Raw genomic sequence first — 25,634 nt, 5'->3', positions numbered from 1 at the left:
GTTTCAAGACATCCAGCGCTTCCTCCTCTGTAATATGGACATTTTTCAAGATGTCACCATGTATTTCCCTTCATTCTATATCTTCCATGTCCTTTTCCACAGTAAACACTGACGTAAAATACTCATTTTAGCATCTCCCCCATCTCTTGCGGTTCCACACAAAGACCATCTTGCTGATCTTTGAGGGGCCCTCTTCTCTCCCTAGTTACTCTTTGTAACTAATGTAGTTAATGTACTTGTAAAAACCCTTTGGATTTTCCTTAATTCTATTTGCCAAAGCTATCTCATATCCCCTTTTTTCCCTCCTGGTTTCCCTCTTAAGTATACTCCTACTGCCTTTATACTCTCCTATGGATTCACTCGATCTATCCTGTCTATACCTTACATATGCTTCCTTCTTTTTCTTAACCAAACCCTCAATTTCTTTAGTCATCCAGCATTCCCTATACCTACTAGCCTTTCTTTTCACCCTGACAGGAATATACTGTCTCTGCACCCCTCGTTATCTCATTTCTGAAAGCTTCCCATTTTCTAGCCATTCCTTTTACCTCCAAACATCTGCCCCCAATCAGCATTTGAAAGTTCTTGCCTAATACCGTCAATATTGGCCTTCTCCAATTTAGAACTTCAACTTTTAGCTCTGGTCTAACTAATAGAATTATGGTCACTAGCTCCAAAGTGCTCCCCCACTGACACCTCAGTGACCAGTCCTGCCTTATTTCCCAAGAGCAGATCAAATTTTGCATCTTCTCTAGAAGTTACATCCATATACTGCATCAGAAAATTTTCTTGTACATGCTTCAGAAATTCCTCTCCATCTAAACCCTTAACACTATGGCAGTCCCAGTCTGTTTGGAAAGTTAAAATCCCCTTCCATAACCACCCTATTATTCTTACAGATAGCTGAGACCTCCTGACAAACTTGTTTCTCAATTTCCTTGTGACTATTTATATATATTACAAACAACAAAGGTCCCAGTACTGATCCCTGAGGAAAACTGCTAGTTAGTGATCTCCATTTTGAAAAGCACTCTTTCACTGCTAAGCTGTCTTCTATAAACAAGCCTTCCCTTCACAGGCCCTCCCTGAATACAATCAGAATGTGATGGGCTGGTGCTTGCTTTGCTTTTTGATTTTCTTTGCTCACTGCATGATTACTTTTATGGGAAAGTAGCGCAGTGTCCTGAACAAAGCGTGACGGTAATTCTTCTTAGGACCTTAATGCTCCAGCAATTGTCAAACATGGCCTGAGGCCACATTGGCAACTCCGGGTGGCTGAAGTCATCAGCTTCCAGTCAAGCATTTCCTATACTTGTGCTGTGGAATGGGACTGTGTATCTGGTAGCTCCCTGCTGCATGTGGGTGTCAGACCGCAGCACCTTTTGCCTACGAGTTAGGAGGTTCGAATCCTGATCTGGGTACTTGAGCAGAGAATCTCAACCAGCTCTCCTGGCATATTGCACGAGAGCTGTGCTGTTAGAAGCACTGTCTTTGGGATGGGATGTTTGATTGTGTCTCAGTCTACCCTCTCAGGTGGATGCAAATGATCCTGCTACAGAAAAGAGCAAAGGAGTTCACCCTGGTGTCCAGTATGGTTCACTGCTGGTCAGAAAGTGGCAAGTAGCAATGGCAGAGGTGGAAAAGAGGCTATATGCTGGGATGTTACAGCAAGAGTTCAACATGAGCAAATTAACTGACTAAAACACCTGGGAGAAAGATATATATTGGGGAAAATTTCAGGGTCAAGCACCAGATTTTGTGATGTAAGACAGCTTTCAATAAGGCAATCTGGGGAACACAGATTTAAGTTGTAGGTAAGAGATCCTGGGAGCTGTGAAGAAGATCATTTTTATGCAGTGAGCGTGTGAATGACATGATATTCCCTGAGCATGGTGATGGAGAAAGCAGGACACATCATAGGAGTATAATCGAACAAAGTTTAATGCTGAGGCACATTAAAAAAAAATGTGTTTGGTCCAGAAGAGAGGTTTTAGGCTATGTTTAAAAGGAGAAAAAGGAGACTGAGTGCTTGAAGATTTTGGAAGGGAATTCTGGAATGTAGGTCCTTGGCAGCTGATGAAGTGGCCACTAATGACGGAAAGGTTAAATACTCAAGAGGCCAGAATTGGAAGAGCGCAGATATCCTGGATGGTTTTAGGACTAGAAATAATCACAGAGCAAAGAAGGAGTGGAGGAATTTGAACAGGATGAGGATTTTAAATTCTGGCCACTTCTTTACACATGAATAGCGTTGTACAATGTTAAGAGTCATAGAGTCATAGAAATATATAGAAGTAGCCTCTCCAAACGATGCCCACCTTGAAAAGGTTCTCTTCCTCCCTCCACAGTGAGTCTCCCTTTCACTGCACCCCCCAGGTCATCTAAACCCCTTCCCCCAACCCCACACTGCTGATGTAAGTCTTACGATCAAAATGTCGACTGTCCTGCTCCTCGGTTGCTGCTTGATCTGCTGTGTATTTCCAGTACCACACATTTCGACTCATAGAAATATACAGAAAGGAAACAGACCCTTTGGTTCAACTTGTCCATGCTGACTAGATATCCTAAATTAATCTAGTCCAATTTGCCAGCATTTAGACAATAGACAATAAACTCAATTTGGCTCATATCCCTCTAAACCTTTCCTATTCATATACCTATGCAGATGCCTTTTAAATGGTGTAATTGTACCAACCTCATGTAGTGGCAGCTCATTCCATACACGCACCACTCTGAGTGAAAAGATTGCTCCTTCGATCCCTTTTAAATCTTTCCCCTCTCACCTTAAATCTATGCCCTCTAGTTTTGGAGTCCCCTACCACAGGGAAAAGACCTTGTCTATTTACCCTATCCATGCCCCTCATGATTTTATAAACCTTGATAAGGTCACCCCTCAGTCTCTGACATTCCAGGGAAAATAGCCCCTGTGTATTCACCCTTTCTCTACAGTTCGCTTTCCAACAACATCCTTGTAAATGTTTTCTGAACTCTTTCATGTCTCACAACATCCTTCCTGTAGCAGGGAGACCAGAAGTGCACGCAGTATTCCAATAATGGCCAATGTCCTGTCCAGCGGCAACGTGACTTCCCAACTCCTATCCTCAATGCACTGACCAATAAAGGCAAGCATATCGAATGCTTTCACTATCCTATCTACCTGTGACCCTACTTTTCAAGGAACTATGAACCTGCACTCCCAGATCTCTCTGTTCAGCAACACTCCTCAGGACCTTATCATTAAGTGTATAAGTCCTGTCCTGATTTGCCTTTCCAAAATGCAGCACCCCATTTTTATCTAAATTAAACTCCTTCTGTCACTCCTCAGCCCATTTGTCCCATCTGACTAAGATCCTGCTGTACTGAGGTAATTTTCTTTGCTGTCCAATTTTGGTGTCATCTACAAACTTACTAACCATACCTCCGATGTTCACATCCAAGGCCATTTTCACAGATGATTTAGCTCATTGAAAATTTTAATGGGCCATGGCTCCATCTTACAAAATCCAGAGTTGTGGAAAGACAACTCAAATTTTAAAGTTAGATTACTTATGGGCGGCACGGTGGCACAGTGGTTAGCACTGCTGCCTCACAGCGCCTGAGACCCGGGTTCAATTCCCGCCTCAGGCGACTGACTGTGTGGAGTTTGCACGTTCTCCCCGTGTCTGCGTGGGTTTCCTCCGGGTGCTCCGGTTTCCTCCCACAGTCCAAAGATGTGCAGGGTCAGGTGAATTGGCCATGCTAAATTGCCCGTAGTGTTAGGTAAGGGGTAAATGTAGGGGTATGGGTGGGTTTCGCTTCGGCGGGTCGGTGTGGACTTGTTGGGCCGAAGGGCCTGTTTCCACACTGTAATGTAATCTAATGTAATCTAATCTAATCTAAAATAACTTTTTGCCTGGCCTTTACATTCGAAATTTCCAAAACTGCACAGGTAGGAGCCATATGAGCTCTTCTTTTGGAAGCTGCAAATTAAAATCATGTAGATTGATCAGTCATGAAATTCTCTGTTAGGTCCGATTGAGACGGTACATCCTTTGAAGCCGCCTCTCTCCCGGTCTGCCTCGCAGCGCGTCCTGAAGGCCACACGACCCATCCCACCGATTGAGGGGAAGGCCAACTCACCAACTAACAAGGCCCACGATACGGATCTTACCTCAGACGACAAGAATGAAGAAGCTCCTGTTGGCGAGTTCTCAGGATGTTCACCGATGGAAGCTGAAGAGGGGCATGCTGCATCTGTCACAGTCCCTGACGAGGTGATCGGAATTAGATTCACGTCGGTAATCACTATTCTGTATACAAACCACCTCGGTTAGATTCCAGATTGTAATTACTCCCAGCTATCCATTATTTGTATATAAACTATCCAGAACCCCCCTTCACTTGGATTGCAGTCCCATTGTCAGGGGATCCATTATTCTCTATTCTTTTCCCAGGTTAAGATCTCCCTTCAGCAACTGCGCAGCAGTGCTGAGAAGAAGCGGAAATTACTGGGCGCCAGTTTATCTCAGTCATCTTTTAAGTTGCCATGTTCAGATGAGAGCACCTTTCAGCTGCTACCTTCCATACCTGTAAAGCCGGACATCCGAAGCCTTCATGCCATCATGTAAGTGACTGAGGACCAGCTGCCTAGATATTAGTTTCTTTTAGAGTTTCTTGTTGTTCCGAGTATTGTGTGAGGGTGTCCTGTTCCCCCTCAATGCTTAGCCATACTCTGTAATGACCTGCAAACTGTTCCACACCATTTTTTACATTTCCTTTCTCATGGTCAATCTTTGAGCTAATCAAGGTGAAGACTACCTTTAGAGAATGGGCATCCTGCCACAATCAACATCGAAACAGTGTTCTGGCACTGGACGGGACAGGACTGAACCAGACACAATGCATAGCCCATACTCAGCTGCTCTAATGCCAACCTTGGGGTGACATATACTACTGTGTCTTAGTGATAGATAGAGTCATTGAGGTCTACAGCACAGAAAAAAGGCCCTCCAGTCTATAGAGTCTGTGCTGGTCAAAAACTATTCGAATCACACTTTCCAGCATTTGGCTCAAAGCCTCATATGTCTTGGCATCACAAGTGTAAATGCTACTTAAACGTTATGAGGGTTTCTACCTCTACTACCCTTACAGGTAATGAGTTCCAGATTTCCACCACCCTCTACATGAAAAATATGTCCTTTAATCACTTCTCAACTTCCTGTCCCTTTGCTTAAATCTATGCCCCTCGTCATTGACCTCTCCATCAGGTAGTAAAGTTCCTTCCTGTCAACACTATGTCCCTCATGATTTGATACATCTCATCATGTTCCCTTCAGTCACTGCTGCTCTAAGGAAAATGACCCCAGTCTACCCAATCTCTCTTCATAACTAAACCTCTTCAGTGGGAAGTGGGAAGTGCCAGGCTGCTCTGTCAGAGAGCCATTCTACTAATCCCAACACTCCCGCCCCCCCCCCCCCCATCCCCAACCTTTCCCTATATCCCCTCGAAATTATTTTCTCAGATAAGCATTCAATTCCCTTTTGGAAGCCAGAATTGAATTTGCCCCTCCTACATTGTCAGGCAATGCATTCTGAATCCTAACAATGCACTGTTTAAAAAGATTTTTCCTCATGTTGCCTTAAATTCTGTTGTTAATCCTTTAAATTAGTGTTCTCTCGATCTTGACTTCTGTCAAGTGGAACAGTTTCTGCCCCAGATTAAGAGACCAGGATCAAATTGAATGGGAGAGAGACTGTGATGGAAACTCTGTTCATCCCACCCATCCATCTAAAACCTCTCTTAAAAAGCAAAATACTGTGGATGCTGGAGGTCTGAAATAAAAACACCCAAGTGTTGGAGAAACTCAGGTCTACCAGCACCTGTGGAAAGATAAAGTTAATATTTTGAGTCCAATCACTTTTTGGAACTAAAACTATTCAAGTTATATCTAACCTTCTACAACTACCTCTGCCTCCTTCCCTACTGTCAGTACGAGTCATTCCAAGACTAAATATCTCTAGTTCCCCACTGTGTTTTCCTCATTATGATGGTGAGAGTATGTGCACCACTTTTGCATTTTTTACACCACTTTTGCATATTTATGCTTTTTACACATTTGAGTAAATTTCTTCTGTTTGACTCTTGTTAGGACTCCTTTGAAGAGAGAATCAGTCACCCAAGGGTTGCATTCAGACTCTGAAAAGCAGGAGCCACAACCTCCAGGTAGGATCCCCTGCCTTCGTTTACACTTTGACATGAGAACACAGGAGCAGGATGTGGTCCGGCCCCCTTGATCTCCACTGTCATTCAATATAATCATGACTGATTTTCTACCTCAAGTCAATTTCATCTCCCAATTCTTATATTGCTTAATTCTAATATTCTTCCGAATTGGGTTAATCCCAGCCTTGAATACACTTGTCAAATTCGTAACCACAACCCTCTGAGTGAGACACTTCCATTAGTGTGTTAGTCTTGTTTCTGACACCTAGAACTGCCATGTCAACACAGATTTTGCGAAGGGAAGTAGGCATGCATACATTAAGGGCTCCTCCATCTCTCTTCAGAAACCACGAGACCACACTTTGATTTGCCGCTTGTGTGTAAAGTGACTTTCTAGATCGGCTGCTCATTTTGGTCACATTGTGTCATTGGGAATTAAAAATGGGCAATTTCTCAATTCAGAATTAAGCATTCAAAGGAAGGCTGTATGCAACTGAGGCATAAACAATCAATTTATCTGTATTGCAAATACTTGTGTCCGGTTCAAAGGCATTTTATTTATTTGTTCACGGGATGTAACTGTTGCTGGTTAGGCCCAGCATTCATCATTTACCCCTAATTGCAGTTAAAAATTAACCACATTGCTGTGGGTCTGGAGCCACATGCCAGCCAGACCAGGTAAGGACGGCAGATTTCCTTCTCTAAAGAATATTCGTGAACTAGATGGGTTTTTATGATAATTGACAGCGGTTACATAGTTGCCTCCAGGGTAGTTTTTATATTGCGGATTTTTCATTGAATTCAAATTTCGCTATTTTCCATGATGGTGTTTGAACCCATGACCCAGGGAGGCGATGGCCTTGAGGTATTATTGCTGGACTGTTAATCCAGAGATCTAGATAACATTCTGGGGACTGGGATTTGGCAGATAGTGGAATTTAAATTCAATGAACTGTCTGGAATTAAGAATCTAATGACGACCATGAATCCATTTTTTATTGTTGGAAAAACCCATCTGGTTCACAAAAGTCCCTTAGGGAAGAAAGCTGTCATCCTTACCTGCTCTGCCCTACATGTGACTCCAGACCCACAGCAATGTGGTTGACTCTTAACTGCCCTCCAGGCAATTAGGGATGGGCAATAAATGCTACCTAGCTAGCGATGCCCTCATCCTATGAATGCATAGAAAAAAATCCCAGAAATTAAGTGTTCTACATTACTAGCCCAATGACATTACCATTATGTCACTGCCTCTTCCATTATTAAATGTTAAATATCAAACAAAAGTAAGAAACATTTTTCTTTTCCAAGATTTTGACAGTTTGTAGAGGGCAGCCAGAGGTTTGCAATTACATTCAGGATTGGCTGACTTAAATCATTTGCCTGCCAATTGTTTTCAAGGGGCAATTGAACCATCTTAAACAACATGCTACTTTAACATCCCAAGCAGACCTCAACCAGCTAGTTACTAATAACAAGACCAGGAGACTGGTTAGACAGGGTTTGGTACAGCAAGCTCCATGTCATTGTATGCTGCTGCTCAGTTGTCAGAGTACACTGACTGCCTCATCCTTTCATCCTAGCTTAAAGCTTGTTGGCGTTTGACCCTTTAAGATAGTGGCTCAGGAGGAGAAGTTAGTTTTAATTGCAGTTGCCATTAAAGATGACTGCAGCACACAACTCAGAGGCTAAACAGAGCAGGAACCAAGTGAAATCTACCCCTATACCTGCAAGAATGGCAGAGAGGGAAGACACAAGCATTCCTCAATCCACAACCCCTCTGGTCACAGATAGGTTCTACATTTATATAGAGAACCAGGCTTTTGGACTACTTTACTGCTATATTGGCGGACACTGCACACTATATCATAGGCAAAGCACAAAGAAAAGAACTAGAAGCAGGAATAGGCAATTCAGCCCTTCAAGCATGCTCCACCATTTACTGAGCTCAACCTCAATTCCACTTTCCTACTGATCTCCATAACAGTTCGACCCATTCCTCTCTCCACCTTAAATTTACTCAATGTCCCAGCATCGACCGCATGCTGGGGTAGTGAATTCCACAGATTCATGATCTATGATTCTGACTATGACCAGAAATAGTTTCTCCTCATCATCTGTTTTAAATCTGCCACGTCTTACCCTAAAACTATGACCCCAAATTCGAGATTGGCCTGCAAGAGGAAACATCCTTCCTAGGTTTATTTTGTTAATCTTCTTTAACAACTAATGCACCTGAACTAGATCTCATCTCATTCTTCTGATCTCCAGAAGGTGCAGGCCTAATCAATCAATCGCTCCTGATAAGCCAAACCCTTCATCTCTGGAATCAATCTAGTGAACCTCTTCTAAATTGTCTACATCTCCAAGTAAGGGGACCAAAACTGTATGCAGTACAGTCATAGAGTCATAGAGATTTACAACATGGAAACAGACCCTTCGGTTCAACACGTCCATGCCGACCAGATATCCCAACCCAAACTCGTCCCACCTGCTAGCACCTGGCCCATATCCCTCCAAACCCTTCCTAATCGTATATCCATTCAAATGCCTCTTAAATGTTGTAATTGTACCAGCCTCCACCATATCCTTTGGCAGCTCATTCCATACACGTACTACCCCCTGTGTGAAAAAGATGCCTCTTAGGTCTCTTTACTCCAGGGATACTTTCACCAATGCCTTGTACATTTGCAGCAACACTTCCCTACTTTTACACTGCATTCCTTTAGCAAAAAATGCCAAAATTTTTGTTGTCTTTATTACCTGCTGTACCTTGTGTGTTGGAAATGTTTTGACAATGGGTATAGATCTGACGAATAGTCCTCTCATTGAAAGTTGGGCGAATACCCCTATCAAACTTTCCCTCCTGAGGTATGCCGGGATGATGCTTAAAGTCCTGGTGGAAACCAGACCAAACCCAGTGGATATACTTCCTCCTTAACTCTTCAAATCAGTTTCCCTGTGCCTCTTGCATGCAAGTGAAAGTTTCAGGAGAAGAAAGTCTAGTTGTAGCAGATTGTGGAAGCCAGAAGGAGAGCTTTATGGGCAGAAATGTTGAAATGCTTTTCCAGTCATTCCAACTACGCATAACACCCATTTTTTTCTATCTGCTTATATGTGTGTGTAAAATTAGTTTTCTAAGAGGGTTAGAGTTTTAACTAGTAGTTACATGTCAACGGTTTGTAATTGTTTGTAACACAAGCTAAGTAGCTAGAATTAGTAATAAACAATAATTCTCATTAAGTACAGAAACTCAGTCTGTGATTTTGGTCAACCTGGGTCTCAACTTCAGATACATTGGGGCATTTTATGTACTTTCATGAAAACTATTATTTGTGATAACTCTGAGAATAACTAAATTTGATTTCCAGCGTGGTACTCCAGTGAGGTGAAACATGACCGATGTCGTTAGTACTTGTACGATGTCCATTGACCCTCCTCCTTCCATTCCAGTTCCTGTCCAGGTTTTCTGAAACCTGATAGGCAACATAGCCATCTGGACTCATTCTCCTTGCTGCGCAGAACCGTGTCCATTCCCCTCACTATATTAACCTCCATTTCTCTCCCCTCACTTAAAAAACATCCTGAATCATGTTGCTCTGATTATTCTGCTTCTCCATCTTACAGAGCTTGCTTTTATCCAAACATTTAAGCACCTCAACCTTGTTAGATAATTGCAAAGACTGCAACTTCTGCTCTACAGTATTCTGGGACAGCTTATCTGAAACACTCTGGTCGCACACTCCAGTCCCTTGCTACAGTTGGAACCAGACCTCCCTGTCCTAATTTGACTGTCTTCTGGAACAAAGTGTTCAGGTATTTCTCCCTTTGATACACTGAAATGACTTCAATTCAACCTCCAATTCAAAAACTCTTGAGTTGGAGTTCCTGCAATTCTAAACATTTCCTACAGATTGTTTGCCCTGAATCACTTCTGAACCAGAGGTTTCCACATTTCTACAAGTACAGGACAATACTCGTCCTATCAGAGAGTGGTACTAAATAGATAAATGTTAATTAATTAAATCAGTCATGTGAAATTAATAATTACTATAATTAATCCAAAGCTGTTTCTACAAATGCTAATTCTGCTTACAGCTGAAAATTATACTCCCCTAATAATTAAACAGGTATCTACATGAAATATTTACTACTTCCTATTTATAAATATTCCATAACTGAGGTGTCCTTAAGCAGGTTATTTAAACCATCTCTAACAGAAGTACCAATCAGCTTACTAGATTCATAATTTTTTTTGCCATTTTTTTCTTAAACTGAGCATGCAGGCTGGTTCCTAGTAGCTGAACTGGTGCATTCCAAAGCAGTTAGGAAAAGGTATACCACCTTCAGCCACTTCACTAAACTCCCACACTAAACGAGTTCCCAATATTTCCATTCGAGCGAGCCACCCATTCTAACCTCACTTATCAGTGCAAAGTCCATACCCTTGCAGGTCACAATGCTTCAGTTTCAGATCGAGGTACCTTTTAAATGAGTTGAGAGATTCTGCCTCCTACTTTAGTTAAAGATCACACAACACCATGTTATAGTGCAATAGGTTTATTTGGAAGCACTAGCTTTTGGAGTGCTGCTCCTTCATCCTTAATTTTGTCCACCCCAATCCAACACTGGCACCTCTGCATCATGACCTCCTACTTTACTGAGTAGTGAATCCTAGACACAGGCCATCCCTTTGGGGGAAAAGGTTTTTCATTGTATTTCCGTCTAATCCTTCCACCAATCACCTTGAATTTGTGCCCCTGTATTTGATCTCTACACTAGAAAAACAGTTCTTCTCTGTCTACTCTATCTAGATGCCTCATTAATTTGTCAAGTACATCACCCATAAGCCTCCCTTGTTCTAAGCAAACCAACCCTAGCTAATCCAATCTTTTCTCAGAAAGTTTCAACCCTGGATACATTCTTGTAAATTTCATCTGTACTTGTTCCAGAGCAATTTTGTCATCCTCCTTTGTTCACAGGATCTGTTGAAATGGTTCTTATGAATTTTGTGCAGTTTGAATATCACTTCTCAGTCATCTTTCTCTGGATACTTCCACTTGTCAGCAAGAGTTACAGGGTGGCTGGTTCACTTATATAATTATCTCTGACTTATTAATTAAACGTCACATCTTACAGAAATTGCTGAAGGAAAGATCAACTAATTTTGTTTGGGCTTAATGTGGCTAACTGCAGAATAGAGAGTTTCTAAGCTGGTTGTGGTTTGAAAGTGTCTCTCTATCTTGTCCACAGCCCTACAGTATTCAGCCACCTGTAAAACCAGTTGCATAATTGTCTAAAAGGATAGTAAACACTCTGGATGCTGGAAATCTTCGACAAAAGCAGAATATATTGGAGAAACTCAGCAAGTCTGGTAACATCTGTGGAGAGAGAAGCAGAGTTAAAATTTTGAGTCTGGCATGACTGTTCATTAGAAAGCACAGGTTCTTCAGAATTCTGAAGAAGAATCATACTGGACTCAAAATGCAAACTCTGTTTCTCTCTCTCTCTCCAGATTCTGTCAGACCTGCTGAGTTTCTCCAACATTATCTCTGTTTCTCTCAGAAGACCTTTATCATTTGTTTGTGGATTGGTGTCCAGTTATCAATCTGCTACTTGTTGCTAACCAAAGCTCCACCTGTACACAGCCCATTAGATCCAGTTCATCTACAAACATAAGCTGTAACCCACACCTGTGCAAACAATGTTCGCAACGAATATCAAATTACTTTCAAGACATGCAACAACACTTACAGACCCTTGTTGTAAAACAGTCTTTTTCTCATTTCAGCCCACAATTTAAACAAACACAAAAATAAAAAAAGTGACCTTTATAATCATGATTTCATTACTTGACCACCACTGATCGATTTAATCTCCGAAGTATACAAAAGCCACATCAAAACACTTTGAGTGCATTCATATCAGAGCTTCTTTGCATCTAAGCAGAGACTGCTTTTTACTGTGCATTCTCCCTTCAATCCTCAGTGTCATCTCCTTCATCAATGGTTTATTGAGAATTATTTTCTATGGGATCTGCTACATTTCTTGCAATTGTATGGTTCCCATGTCTATTGTATCTCTAATTGATTGCCATCTTCAAGGTTCTAAATGTTTTGCTTCTTTCTCTTGCTCATTAGCCCCATTGCTTCTCTGAGAATTCATTTACTATCTCCTTGCTTTGTACTGCACATCATTTCTCAGTGATTCAACTCTCTACACGTTTGACCCTTTGATCTGAATCCAGTTTATTTCCTTTTGTCTGTGAGATTCGTAGTTGAGCACAACGCACACTCACCTTTTTTCTGTCTGGCATGTATTCTATTGTTGCATCAACGTGACTATCTTTCTCTTATTGAAAGCTAGTTATGTGGTTAGTCAGTGTTTTCATCTCTCTATGATGTGGAGGTGCCGGTGTTGGACTGGGGTGGGCAAAGTTAAAAATCACACAACAGGTTATGGTCCAACAGGTTTATTTGGAAGCACTAGCTTCCAACAAAACTAGATTGCCATTTGTTCAATATAGCGTTTTAATTGCATGACACCATGATCTTTTGCTATAAATTCTGTATCTTATGATCCTGCCCCACTAGTTACCTGATGAAGGAGCAGCACTCTGAAAGCTCGTACTTCCAAATAAACCTGTTGCAATATAAACTGGTGTTGTGTGATTTTTAACTTCATTTCTCTACTCTTGGCTTCACGTGCTTTAGCAGTATCCACATCCCGTGACATTGTGAGCTTGTCCTTTGTCTTTTCCAATTAAACATTTTTGTATGTTAGTGTACTAAATGAAGAGCCCTGCATCTGTGTCCTTACTGACTGTAATTTTCAATTTTATTACTTTTTTATTGGTGTTCTTATTTTTCATTTCCCCTCTATATTAGACCTAGTTCTCAATTGTGATATCAGTTTGATCCTTGCCTTGCACCCACGTTTTCTTCTTAATATTCTCTATCTCCATTGTCACAAGCGGGCTGAAAATATGGATGTAAGTTTGCTTGCTGAACTAGAAGGTTCATTTTCAGACGTTTCGTCACCATACTAGGTAACATCATCAATGAGCCTCCAGTGAAGCACTGGTGTTAGTGACCCACCTTCTGTTTGTGTTTAGGGTTCCTTGGGTTGGTGATGTCATTTCTGTAGTGATGTCAGTTCCTATGGTGATGTAATTTCCTGTTCTTTTTCTCAAAAGGTGGTAAATGGGAACCAAGTTGATGTGCTTGTTGACAGAGTTCCGGTTGGAATGTCATGCTTCTAGGAATTCTCATGCGTGTCTCTATTTGGCTTGTCCGCGGATTGATGATGTCCCAGTTGAAGTGGTGTCCTTCCTCACCTGTATGTAAGGATACTAGTGAGAGTGGGTCACGTCTTTTTGTGGCTAGTTGATGTTCATGTATCCTGGTGGCTAGTTTTCTGCTTGTTTGTCCAATGTAGTGTTTGTTACAGTTCTTGCAAGGTACTTTGTCAATGACATTAGTTTTGCTTGTTGTCTGTATGGGTCTTTCAAGTTCATTAGCTGCTGTTTTAGTGTGTTGGTGGGTTTGTGGGCTACCATGAAGCCAAGACTTTGTTGCAACAAGCAGACAAAATGTGTCCAAAAACCCAAACCACTCTTCCCTACATCAAAGACATCTTGGAAGTGACTGCCAGACTACTCAGACCTCTTGGAATTGTCTTTTGTCTGTCAACCTTTTATCACCATCACACCCACTCTCAGACTACCCCATGAAGAGCAGTTTCTCTAAGTTTCTCCTTGTCCTTTCCATATGTTATGATTGTGTAATTTTAGTAGTGCATAGTTTGTAAAAGATGCTAATTTTACTTTTAAGTAACAGACACAGACAAAAGTCATTGTCACGTGGCTGAGTATTGTTAAGTCATTGCCAACCAAAAGCAGACGGACACAGTTATCCTTAGACACAGTTATCCTTAAAAATTCAGAACTTCTTAGATGAGAGAGAGTAGAAACCCCCAGAGTTCAAACATAACTAACTTTACCTTCACAGAATCAGGGAGGTTATACAGTGTAGAATTCAGCCCATGATGTGTGCATTGGTTCTATTACCTTGCACCAATCTCCTGCTTTTTCCCCAAACACTTGCACTCTACTTTTTATCTAAATACTCATCCAAAGGCCTCTTGACTGTCTCAATTGAATTTGAATTCACCACACTTCCAGTTAGTGCATTTCATACCCTAAATACTAGAAAAGCTTGTTCTCATTTCATCCTTACTGCTTTTGCAGATCACTTCAGATCTGTGCCCACCGCTCTACCTAAGCCACTCATGATTTCGAAAACTTGTATAAAATCTCCTCTTCTCCAAGATCAGAACCAACTTGTTCACTATATCCTGAGAACTGAGGTTTCTTATCCCTGCAACCACTCTTGTATAATACTTCTCCCTCTCTGCAATGCACTATATCCTCCATATAATGTGACACCCAGAAATGTACCTTGTGGGACAATGATTATCAAAAGTTGACATAGCAATCATTCTTAAGTTTAATCAGTATAAGGCTCCGAAGCTTGATTTTTAAAAAGTGTTCTTCAGGAAGTATTCTGACAAGCAACATCCTCAGAGAGGAAAGATCACAGCTAAAGAGAGTGTCTTTTCAGGAATAAACCAGAGTTCTGTATAAAAGGTCCAAGCAATCTATAAATCTCTCTCTCTATCTCTCTCACACTCTCTCTATTCCTGATGAAGGGCTTTTGTCCGAACGTCGATTTTCCTGCTCCTTGGATGCTGCCTGACCTGCTGTGCTTTTCCAGCACCACTCTGATCTAGACTCTGGTTTCCATCTTCTGCAGTCTCTTTTTACCCACACTCTCTCTCAATGCCTACTCAACTTACTGAATTTACCTGTGCAAACAACCTCTAAATATTCAACTATAGAAAGCAGTGAAACTGTTGAGTTCTGACTTCAAATTTTTCAATATCTGCATCTTCAGAAAAAGAAATCTTCAAGCAAGTCAATCCTGGATAGATCTGATTTTCACCTTTGAGTGTCTTTTATCTATCTTCTTTCATAATTTTATCTTTATTTTATCTGATTTATCAAGTTTTTACTTTGTAACTTTTATCAATAGCTATCAATTCACTAAGCTCTGACCTTGTTTTAAAACCAAAATTTTGCTGCTGGCTATTTTTAACTTAGAACACAAAAGAAAACTGAAAAGGACTTAAGTGCTATGACTCTTAGTGCTCTATGTCGTTTACTGTTCACTGATCAGACTGTTGTGACGCAGAGCTAAACTGAACCTTCCTGCTATCACTCCAACAGAACATTGTACAGACCAGAGCACATTATTGTTGGCTAAGAAGGACAAAAGTGAGGGGTCATCGCTGAACCAGACTATGATCATCTCATTCAGACTGAGTACTGAAACTGGTCCAGAAATGAATAAACAGGAGTCAGTGAGGGATGCGGAAATGGAGAATGAAGAAAGAGTGAGTATTGATGATGGCATTGCAACTTCCAGTGTATTCACATCCTTCCTATAATTTGACACCCAGAAATATACACAATGCTCCAGCTGAGGTCTAACAATGTCTCGTACAAGTTCAAAGTCACCTCTTTGCTTTTGTGTTCCCATAAAGCTGAGGACACCGTATGCTTTAGTTACTGTTCTTTCCACCTTCCTGTCACCTTAACTGATCTTTGTACATAAACACCTAGGTTCTTCTGCTGCACCCTTAGTGAATTATTCCCTCATTTTGTATTGTCTTTCATTGTTCTTCTGACCAAAATGCTTCGATTCACATGGCTTTGCACTGAACTTTATCTGCCTGTTTCACCAATTAGCACAGAAGGAAACTATCAAGACTGTGCCAACTCTTTAAAAGTTAAGACTCAATTAGTTCCACTTCTCTGATCTTTAACCATAACCCTGCAAACTTTTCACTTTCAAGTTAAGTTACGCCTGAATTTTTTTTCCTTCACCTGTTCAGGCAATGCATGATCAGATTGGGAAGAACGAAAACATTAACCGTGCCTTGCAAAATAGGAGAAAAAACTGAAAGGAACAGGGGAACAAAGGAATTTCTGGATCTAGCTGAACAAATCATTAAAAATGACATTGGAGGGCAGTAAAGCAATGCAAATGCTAAAAATGCTTTGGAGAATTCATAGTCAGACACCAGGAAATATGATGGTTCCTGATAAATCCAGGAGAATTACCTTCCTCAGAAAACAGGTTGACTGTGGAACTTACTCCACAGGAATAGGTTATGTTTCTCAAAAACTTGATAGGTATATTCAGAAGGGAAGACAAAGGTACTTTGAGAGCCTGAAGTTTGTTGTAGCACCGTTGGAATCGGAAGAGACTTACGGCATATGAACAGCAGGTCATGATGTAGGTTCATGGTATGATATACAACTACTATTTGCACACTTGGATTCCAAAGTGGCCAGAGTCATGTATGGCTTAAAGTTTGATATTGTTTGTGTTAAGAAGATGAGACGTAGTTTTCATGGCGTTTAGAATTCCATTACTGGCTCAGGATTGTTGAGAAATGTATTCCTGTATATTTAATCCTGCAGAAAGCAGAGTAAATAAAATTAGTGTTACCTAGCAGTATGATGTCCTAGGGGATAAGACGCAAACAGAAAAAAGTTAATTTAGAAAGAGTCTGATGCCTCCAATATTTTAATCCAAATCTGATTGTTAGTATCCGTATTAAAAATATAAGTATATTAATGAGTTTGTTGTAGCACCGTTATTGTCCCTAACTCTGAGTCAGGAGGCCTGGATTCAAGTCCCACTTGTTCCATAGATATATAAAAGCATCCCTGAATAGGTTGATTAAAAATATCTATAAGTACGTAAGCAAGTACAGTAAACTGTCAGTGCATCAGTTAATCTGTTCCATCAATGTTTCTGGTGTTACACAGTTGTCCTTTCATATCTTTGTCCTTACTTCTATGCAGGAATTGAAAATCTGGGTATCAGTACTTCAATGCTAAATCTATTTTCCACGCTCCCCCACCCCCTAAATTTTCCACAGTTGCGTCACTTGACAATCTCAAAGTCAGTGCAGGAGAAGATGCATCAGAAAAGGAGGGAAGAGATGGAGCAGCGACAACATCGGAAGGAAAGAAAGCTGAAACAGCAGCTGGAAGAGCGCCTGCAGGAGATCACACCCCATAGGGACACCGTCCCAGGTAACAAAGCAGATGTCATGGGGTAAGGGGAGGAAATAAAGATTATCGGAAAGGAGAGAGTTGATGTTTTGAGGGGAGGGCAATTATGATATGCTGTTATTAGGGGGAACGGGGGAGTATTTGGAAATTCAAAGCTCTAAACTCAATGATCAGCCTTTTCTTAGAGTATTGAACAGTACTCAGGAGTAGGCCCACCATATCTGTGCAGACCATGATGATTCTAAGTTAATCCCACGTGCCTGCACATAGTCTGTATCCCGCTATTCCTTTCCTGCTGATGTGTCCGTCTAACTGTGTCCTCTGCAACTTTGCTATCATATCTGCTTCTACCATCTCCTCTGGTAGTATGTAACAGGCACCTGCCACCTTCTGTTTTTTAAAAAACACATTATTTGCATGGCTCCCTTAAACATTTCCCCTGTCACATTAAACCTATGCCCTCTAGTATTTGACATTATCACCCAGGAAAAAGACTGCAACTATCCACCTAATTCATGCGCCTCATAATTTTATATATTTCCAACAGGTCTCCTTCCAGCTTCTGACACTTTAGCAACGACAATCTAAGTTTGTCCGACCTCTTCTAAGAATAAAACAATAGATTTACTTTACAGTTAAGATTTTTATTGAATTGAAGTTTTGCTATTTGCTGTGGTGGGATTCGAATCTTGAATGTTAGTAGAAGGTTCTGAATTCCTAGTCGTGCCATGACCACTACACCACCATCTCCCCTCCTCACCTTTGCTAGATGACATTTGGTGTGATTGTTTACTTCTATATGCAAAATAAATCCTATCTACTTCAATATCAAGGGAATGTGTGGATGTGTGTCCAAGTACAGATACAAACACATCTGATGTATCTTTTTAAAATGTTACTATAGGTATGGACAAGGATGGAAAGATGCTATTCCAATCTTTAACTTTATGACTTGCTAGCCCACAAGTTATCAGATTTATTGATGCAATTTAAATTTACCAGTTTGGCATTTGAACCTATAGCCCCTAGGCTTTATGTTCAATAAAATGTTTACAAGAACCATTTTACATTAGATTAATTACAGTGTGGAAACAGGCCCTTCGGCCCAACAAGTCCACACCGACCCGCCGGAGCGTAACCCACTCAGATGCATTCGCCTACATTTACCCCTTACCTAACACTATGGGCAATTTAACATGGCCAATTCACCCGACCTGCACATTTTTGGATTGTGGGAGGAAACCGGAGCACCCGGAGGAAACCCACGCAGACACGGGGAGAACGTGCAAACTCCACACAGTCAGTCGCCTGAGGCGGGAATTGAACCCGGGTCCCAGGCGCTGTAAAGCAGCAGTGCTAACTGCTGTGCCACCGTGCCACCCATTTTGTTAGTTTATATTTTGTATTTTAATAATTCAAAGATGAAACATTGCATTGGTGATGAATAGGCTTAGAATTAGGTTTATTATCAAGTGTACTTTGTTATTGACCAGATCAGACCCCCTCAAATTATTTTAAGAAGGTAGCCTAGACCCTAACTTTTTCTTGTTTTAAAGACAGATGCGAAGTGGATGTTCCAGGTATGATGCAATTGAGCAAACCACTTGGCTTTAAACAAAACAGAATTTATTTAAACACTACAGGTGAAACATGAACAGAAGAAAGTGGAATTTCGAATACCTTAACAATTGGAAAACTTAACTTATCCAATACAGTAATTATTAGTAATTAACTGTTCCAATGCAATAACATTCCATCAACACACCCCTTGGCAAAAAAGGTAAGTTCAAACACAGATTCTTACAAGCAGAAGGACACAACATCCAAAGAGAGATTTCCAAGAAAGTCAGAGGAATCCTTTACTGCAACTCTTCTGGACGACAACATCTTGTGGCTGCTACAGCTAAACCAAACTAGGAAAAAAAACCTGAACTGGGAGAAATGGCCGGTCCCCTTCCATTGTTAAACTCCCTAGACTCCTCGGTACCTCTTCCTTTAGACCCCTCTTCAAAAAAACCAAGGACAAAAGAACCTTTTTTTAAAGTGATAGCATTATCACAATTCAAGTACAAAAGTACAGGAGTACAGTGAAATAGGTGTAATATAATGTCGCCATACATGGTGCCATGTTAGGTACAAAGTACCTAGTTACAAATCTTATGTACTAAAATAAATTAGGTACAAAAATAGAGACATTTAAATAAAGCTAAAAGTTCTGCATTATAGTTCTTCATAGTATAAATTAGGAAAATACAGAAATAAAGTTAAAAGATAGACATCACAGTCCTTCTACAGCCTGCAGTCACTGCATGCTGGGGGCTTTCCACATGTGGTCACTCTCTCCTTTGTGCTGGCCAACTTCAACCAGGTTCATAAGCTGTTGATTGCCATCTGTGACAGGCTGTGACTACCAGCTGCCCCGCTCTTGGCTACCATCCCACTTGCCGCTCTCCTCTGGGCCCAACGACCACTGGCCATCCCACTCTGTACTGGCCTGCCAACCTCTGGCTGTTCAGCTCTGCTGTGGACCTGCTAATCGCTGGCTGTCCTGATCTGTACTAGCCTGCCGACCAATGGCCATTCCACTGTGCACCAGGCCTGACGACCGCTGGCCATCCTGTTCTGTACTAACTTGCCGACACTGGCTCTCCACCTCTGCTCTGGGCTTACCGATCGCTGGCTGTCCTGTCCTGTACTGGCCCGCCAACTACTGGCTGTCCTGCTGTGCTCCAGGCCTGTTGACTACTGGCCATCCTGCTGTACTCCAGGCCTGTTCACCACTGGCCATCCCACTGTGCTCCAGGCCTGTTGACTACTGGCCATCCCGCTGTGCTCCAGGCCTGCTGATCAGTGGCCATTCCATCCTATACCTGCCTGCCAACTGCTAGCTGTCCCACTGCTCTTTGGGCCTGCGAACCGCTGGCCCTCCCGCTCCATACCAGCTCACCAACCGCTAACTATCCCGCTGTGCTCCAGGCCTGCCGAACACTGGCTGCCCCACTGTACGCCAGTCCGTGACCACTACCCTTCCCACTCTGCTCTGAGCCTGCTGACCACTGGCTGTCCCGTTGTGTACTGGCCTGCTAACTGCTAACTGTTCCACTCTGCTCTGGGCCTAGAGTATCCCACCCTGGGCCTTCAGCCGCTGCAATGCTTCAATGCCATCACTGCTACTCCCTCCACAAGGTAAGTTTGAAAAAAAACTTAAAAAGGGAAGAACAAGAAAAGGGGGAAAGAAAGAGAAGCAGATGGAAAGAGCAAGCCTCGGTCTGAGTCCAGACGATGCCTAGAACACTGCTGCCATCTAAAGACATGGTGAGAGTGATGTTGCCAAGCTCAAAATAGAATGAACTCATTAGGAATCTTGCCTTTTGAATTGATAGAAAATGGAAAAGGCATCTTGTACTTTTCCAGTGTATTAAGTGTCTTAACTTAAAGCTGCTATGAATGGTGAGAAAAAAACAACTCTGTCTTTTCATGTCAACAAACATAATGAGACTGGACAGAGGTCAAGTCTGCCCGTGCATTTGGAGAGACATTGGCTGTTGTGAACTGGAGGATGAAGATCAGAGAGACAGAATTATGTGAATTTAGTTGCTTCTCTTGTGTGTTTCCCACTTCTTTCATTCTATCACTAGTGGTGGTGGCTCCAGTAGCCAAGTCCCTAAACTCTGGAAAATCTCCTCTGGAAAAACTCAGGTCTTATAAAGATGTTCCTTAAACCCTACTTATTTGAACTGACGTTTAATAATCGCGGACTTGGTGTGTGCTAAGAGTCAATTCAGTTTGATTTATACTCCTGTGAGGCGTATTTTGTGTCATGTGTTATATCAATACAATTTGTTGTTGGGGTTCATAGGAAGGTACATTGCAGTTGCCTGTGTTTCTTTTTTGTGCAGTTCCAGAGTTGTTGAACAGCAGGGACTTCAGCAACATCAGTCTTAACTCTAGTCTTAATAATGGCAGTTCGTTGCGTAAACGAATCAATCATCCTTCGCTGCCGAGCATCCCAAATATTATTCAGACCAACAATGTGGCTCGACGGTTCTCAGGTAAGGAAACAGTATAGTGCCTGACTACTGTTGATTCATTTATAGCAGTGCTTGTTTTAATTAGTGAGAGGTTTGTGTAGAATGATAAGAGACTAGGGTGGAGAGGGGAGATTAAACATGAGGAAGCCACAGATAAGGCTGCACTTTGCCTAATATTTCTTTTAGTCTTTTGTGGGATCAGAGCATCACTGTCAAGGCCTATACTTCCTTGCTCTGGAGAAGGTAGTGGTGAGCTATCCTCTTGAACTGCTGCAGTTCATGTGGTGCAGTTACATTGACAATGTTGCTAGGAAGAGAGGTCCAGGACTTCAATCCAGTGATACTGAAGGAACAAGAGTATGTTCCAAGTTAGGGTGATGCTTGACTTGGAGAAAAACCTGCAAGTGGTGATATTTTCAATGTTCTGTCTGCCCTTGTCATTCTTGGTGGTTGAGGTTTTAAATTTGGAAGATAGTTGGGAATTTTCTATTCATGATTAGATTAGATGTTTAGATTCCCTACAGTGTGGAAACAGGCCCTTAAGCCCAGCAAGTCCACACCGACCCACTGAAGAGTTACCTACCCAGCCCCATTTCCCTCCAACTAATGCACCTAATGCTGTGGGCAATTTAGCATGACCAATTCACCTGACTTGCACATCTTTGGACTGTGGGAGGAAACCGGAGGAAACCCACGCAGACACGGGGAAAATGTGCAAACTCCACACAGACAGTCGCCCGAGGCTGGAATCGAATCTGGGACCCTGGTACTGAGAGGCAGCAGTGCTAACCACTGAGCCACCGTGCTGCCCCAAGTTTGTATTCCCATTTATCTGCTGCCCTTGTCCTTCAAAATGATAAAAATCATGGTTTGCAGAGATGAGTAAAATATTGGAGGGTAACTCCCAGCTCCTCTTCAAATAAGCCATGAGTGGAGATAGGGATAATGTTATGAAATTATTTTTTGCTGCCTGAGTGCTGATATGGTGGGCCATTTTATGCATCCACTATAGAACTCATCCAAAATGGAGAATTTTCCCTTCTTGTAAGTATATGACTTGCTCCTTAATGCATATATCCATGTCTATCATACAAGGCACAGTTTAGGCACGTTCTTACTGGGAAAGGGATCGTAATATAATCCAAGCTGGCTGATCATGAGAAACTAAGACACATAGTTATCTGGATTACTCCTGATGCTATGAGCTAGTGAGAGTAGAAATAGGAGGACAGAGCAGATGAATGTGTGGATGAGGAGCTGGGTATGGGAGAAGGATTCACAATTTTGGATCATTGGAATCTGTTCTGGGGCTGAAGTGACCTGTATAAGAAGGAAGGATTGCACCTGAATTGGCAGGGAGATTTGCTAAAGCTGCTTGGGATCCTCAAAGATTTAAACTAGTAAGGTGGGGAGGGGTGATCAGTGCAGTACCACAGGGATTGGTGCTGGGTCCACTATTTTTCATCATTTATATAAATGAGTAGGATGTGAACATAGGAGGTATAGTTTGTAAGTTTGCAGATGACACCATAATTGGAAGTGTGGTGGACAGCGAAGAAGGTTATCTTAGATTACAACGGGATCTTGATCAGATGGACCAATGAGCTGAAGATTGGCAGATGGAGTTTAATTCAGATAAATGCGAGGTGCTGCATTTTGGGAAAGCAAATCTTAGCAGGACTTATACACTTATTGGTAAGGTCCTAGGGAGTGTTGCTGAACAAAGAGACCTTGGAGTGCCGGTTCATAGCTCCTTGAAAGGGGAGTCGCAGGTACATAGGATAGTGAAGAAGTCTTTTTGTATGCTTTCCTTTATTGGTCAGAGCATTGAGTATAGGAGTTGGGATGTCATATTGCAGCTGTACAGGACATTGGTTAGGCCACTTTTGGAATATTGTGTGCAATTCTGATCTCCTTCCTATTGGAAGGTTGTTGTGAAACTTGAAAAGGTTCAGAAAAGATTTACAAGAATGTTGCCAGTGTCGGAGGATTTGAGTTATAAAGAGAGGCTGAATAGACTAGGGCTGTTTTTCCTGAGCGTCGAAGGCTGAGGGGTGACCTTATACAGGTTTATAAAATCATGAGGGGCATGGATAGGATAAATAGACAAAGTATTTTCCTTGGGATGGGGGAGTCCAGAACTAGAGGGCATAGATTTAGGGTGAGATGGGAAAGATATAGAAGGGACCTAAGGGGCAACATTTTCACGCTGTACCTCTCCATGACACTCTGATTCTAAGATAGAATTGCTACAGTGCAGAAAGAGGCCATTAAGTCTGTCAAGTCCACATTGACCCTCTGAAAAACATCCCACGTGGACCCAGTCCACCACCCTATCTCCATAACCCCACATCTATCTTGGCTAACTGCCCTAGTCTGCACATCCCTGGACACTATGGACAATTTAGATTAGATTAGATTACTTAGTGTGGAAACAGGCCCTTCGGCTCAACAAGTCCACACCGACCCACCAAAGCAAGACCCACCAAAGCAAGACCCACCCAGACTCATTCCCTTACACTACAGGCAATTTAGCATGGCCAATTCTCCTAACCTGCACATTTTTGGATTGTGGGAGGAAACCCACGTAGACACTGGGAGAATTTGCAAACTCCACACAGAGAGTCGCCTGAGGTGGGAATTGAAACCGGGTTTCTGGCTCACAGCGCCAGAAACTGCTGCCTCATAGCGCCAGAGACCCGGGTTCAATTCCCGACTCAGGCGACTGACTGTGTGGAGTTTGCACGTTCTCCCTGTGTCTGCGTGGGTTTCCTCCGGGTGCTCCGGTTTCCTTCCACAGTCCAAAGATGTGCAGGTCAGGTGAATTGGCCATGCTAAATTGCCCGTAGTGATAGGTAAGGGGTACATGTAGGGGTATGGGTGGGTTGCGCTTCGGCGGTGCGGTGTGGACTTGTTGGGCCGAAGGGCCTGTTTCCACACTGTAAGTAATCTAATCTAATCTAATCTAATCAGTGCTAACCACTGTGCCACCGTGCCGCCCCCCCATGGCCAATCCACCTAGCCTGCACATCTTTGGACTATGGGAGGAAATCAGAAAACCCGGAGGAAACCCATGCAGACAGTGGGGGAATGTGCAGACTCCACATAGACGGTAACCCAAGTCCCTGGCACTGTGAGGTAGCAGGTATTAGAACAACTAGTTTTCTTGATATATATTAATGAACAGGGCACAATTTCTAAATTTGCATGTTGACAAAAAATTTGGAAATGTTTTGAAGTGTGACAATCATAGTGATGAAGAGGTCACTATTATAGATTGGAATAATAGGTGAACATGTGGCAGCTGAAGTTTAATACCAAGAAGTATGAAGTAATGCAGTCTAGTAGAAAAAAATGAGAGGCAATATTACTAAAGTGTAAGATTCTAGATTGAGAAGCTGAGGTTGCTGGAGTAGAAAAGCCTGGGGGTACACGTACATAAGTTGTCAAAGATAGCAAGGAAAGTTGAAAAAGCAGTGCAAAAAGCCTTTGGTGTGCTGGACTTTGTGAGTAGAGGCATGAAATATCAAAGCCAGGAAGTTACATCAACCCCTTAAAAATCTATTCACTGGTACAGCCTCCACTGGAATATTATGTCCCGTTCTGGACACCACGGTTTAGAAATGAGTGAAGGCTTCAGGTAGGATTTATAAGAAGGTTTTCAGGGATGAAAGACTTCAGTTGCATGAATAAATTGGAGAAGCTGCCTTGTTTTCTTTAGGGAGCAGAAAGTTTGACGGAGGTGCTCAAAATCAAGAGAGACTGGGACCAAGTGGATAAACACCTTTCTCATTGGTGTAAAGGTCAAGAACCAGAGATCAGTAATTTAAGGTGATGAACAAAAGGACTAAAGGCAAGAAGTGTATGTTATTTTAATACAGTGAAGGATAAGATAGAACTTGCAGTCACAGAGAAAGGCTGATTGTGTGGGACTAGCTAAGCTGCAGAGAGCCAGCACAAATATGATGAGGCAAATGGCACTTGCTTGCTAAACACCATTGAGTTCTGTGTGCTCTTAAGGTATGGTGCTCTTAAGAGGAATAGAGAATCTGAACCTCCTCCCACCCGGCCCCCTGTAAAAACGCCATCCCATATTCCCAATTCCTTTGTCTTTGCCGCATCTGCTCCCAGGAGGACCAGTTCCAATATCGTACAACCCAGATGGCATCCTTCTTTAAAGACCGCAATTTCCCCCCAGACGTGATCGACGATGCCCTCCACCGCATCTCCTCCACTTCCCGCTCCTCCGTCCTTG

At 42.2% G+C, this 25,634-nt stretch overlaps 1 protein-coding gene across 6 annotated transcripts in view; it reads left to right on the top strand.

Annotated features, from left to right (window-relative positions):
• The window catches only part of LOC122548488 (TOG array regulator of axonemal microtubules protein 2-like), a 126,994-nt gene that overhangs the window by 62,030 nt on the left and 39,330 nt on the right, over positions 1-25,634 (top strand). For 5 of the 6 annotated variants that reach the window (XM_043687206.1, XM_043687208.1, XM_043687211.1 and 2 more), the window contains 6 exons: positions 4,009-4,277; positions 4,434-4,603; positions 6,129-6,202; positions 15,489-15,655; positions 17,213-17,369; positions 21,248-21,400. In XM_043687206.1, the coding sequence (XP_043543141.1) occupies positions 4,009-4,277; positions 4,434-4,603; positions 6,129-6,202; positions 15,489-15,655; positions 17,213-17,369; positions 21,248-21,400 (990 nt within the window). The remainder of the gene's footprint in view (positions 1-4,008; positions 4,278-4,433; positions 4,604-6,128; positions 6,203-15,488; positions 15,656-17,212; positions 17,370-21,247; positions 21,401-25,634) is intronic. The other variant, XM_043687207.1, reaches the window with a different exon arrangement.

The sequence above is a fragment of the Chiloscyllium plagiosum genome, chromosome 3 (genome assembly GCF_004010195.1).
Source record: "Chiloscyllium plagiosum isolate BGI_BamShark_2017 chromosome 3, ASM401019v2, whole genome shotgun sequence".
Taxonomy (NCBI): domain Eukaryota; kingdom Metazoa; phylum Chordata; class Chondrichthyes; order Orectolobiformes; family Hemiscylliidae; genus Chiloscyllium; species Chiloscyllium plagiosum.
This window is presented reverse-complemented; position numbering and strand designations above follow the sequence as displayed.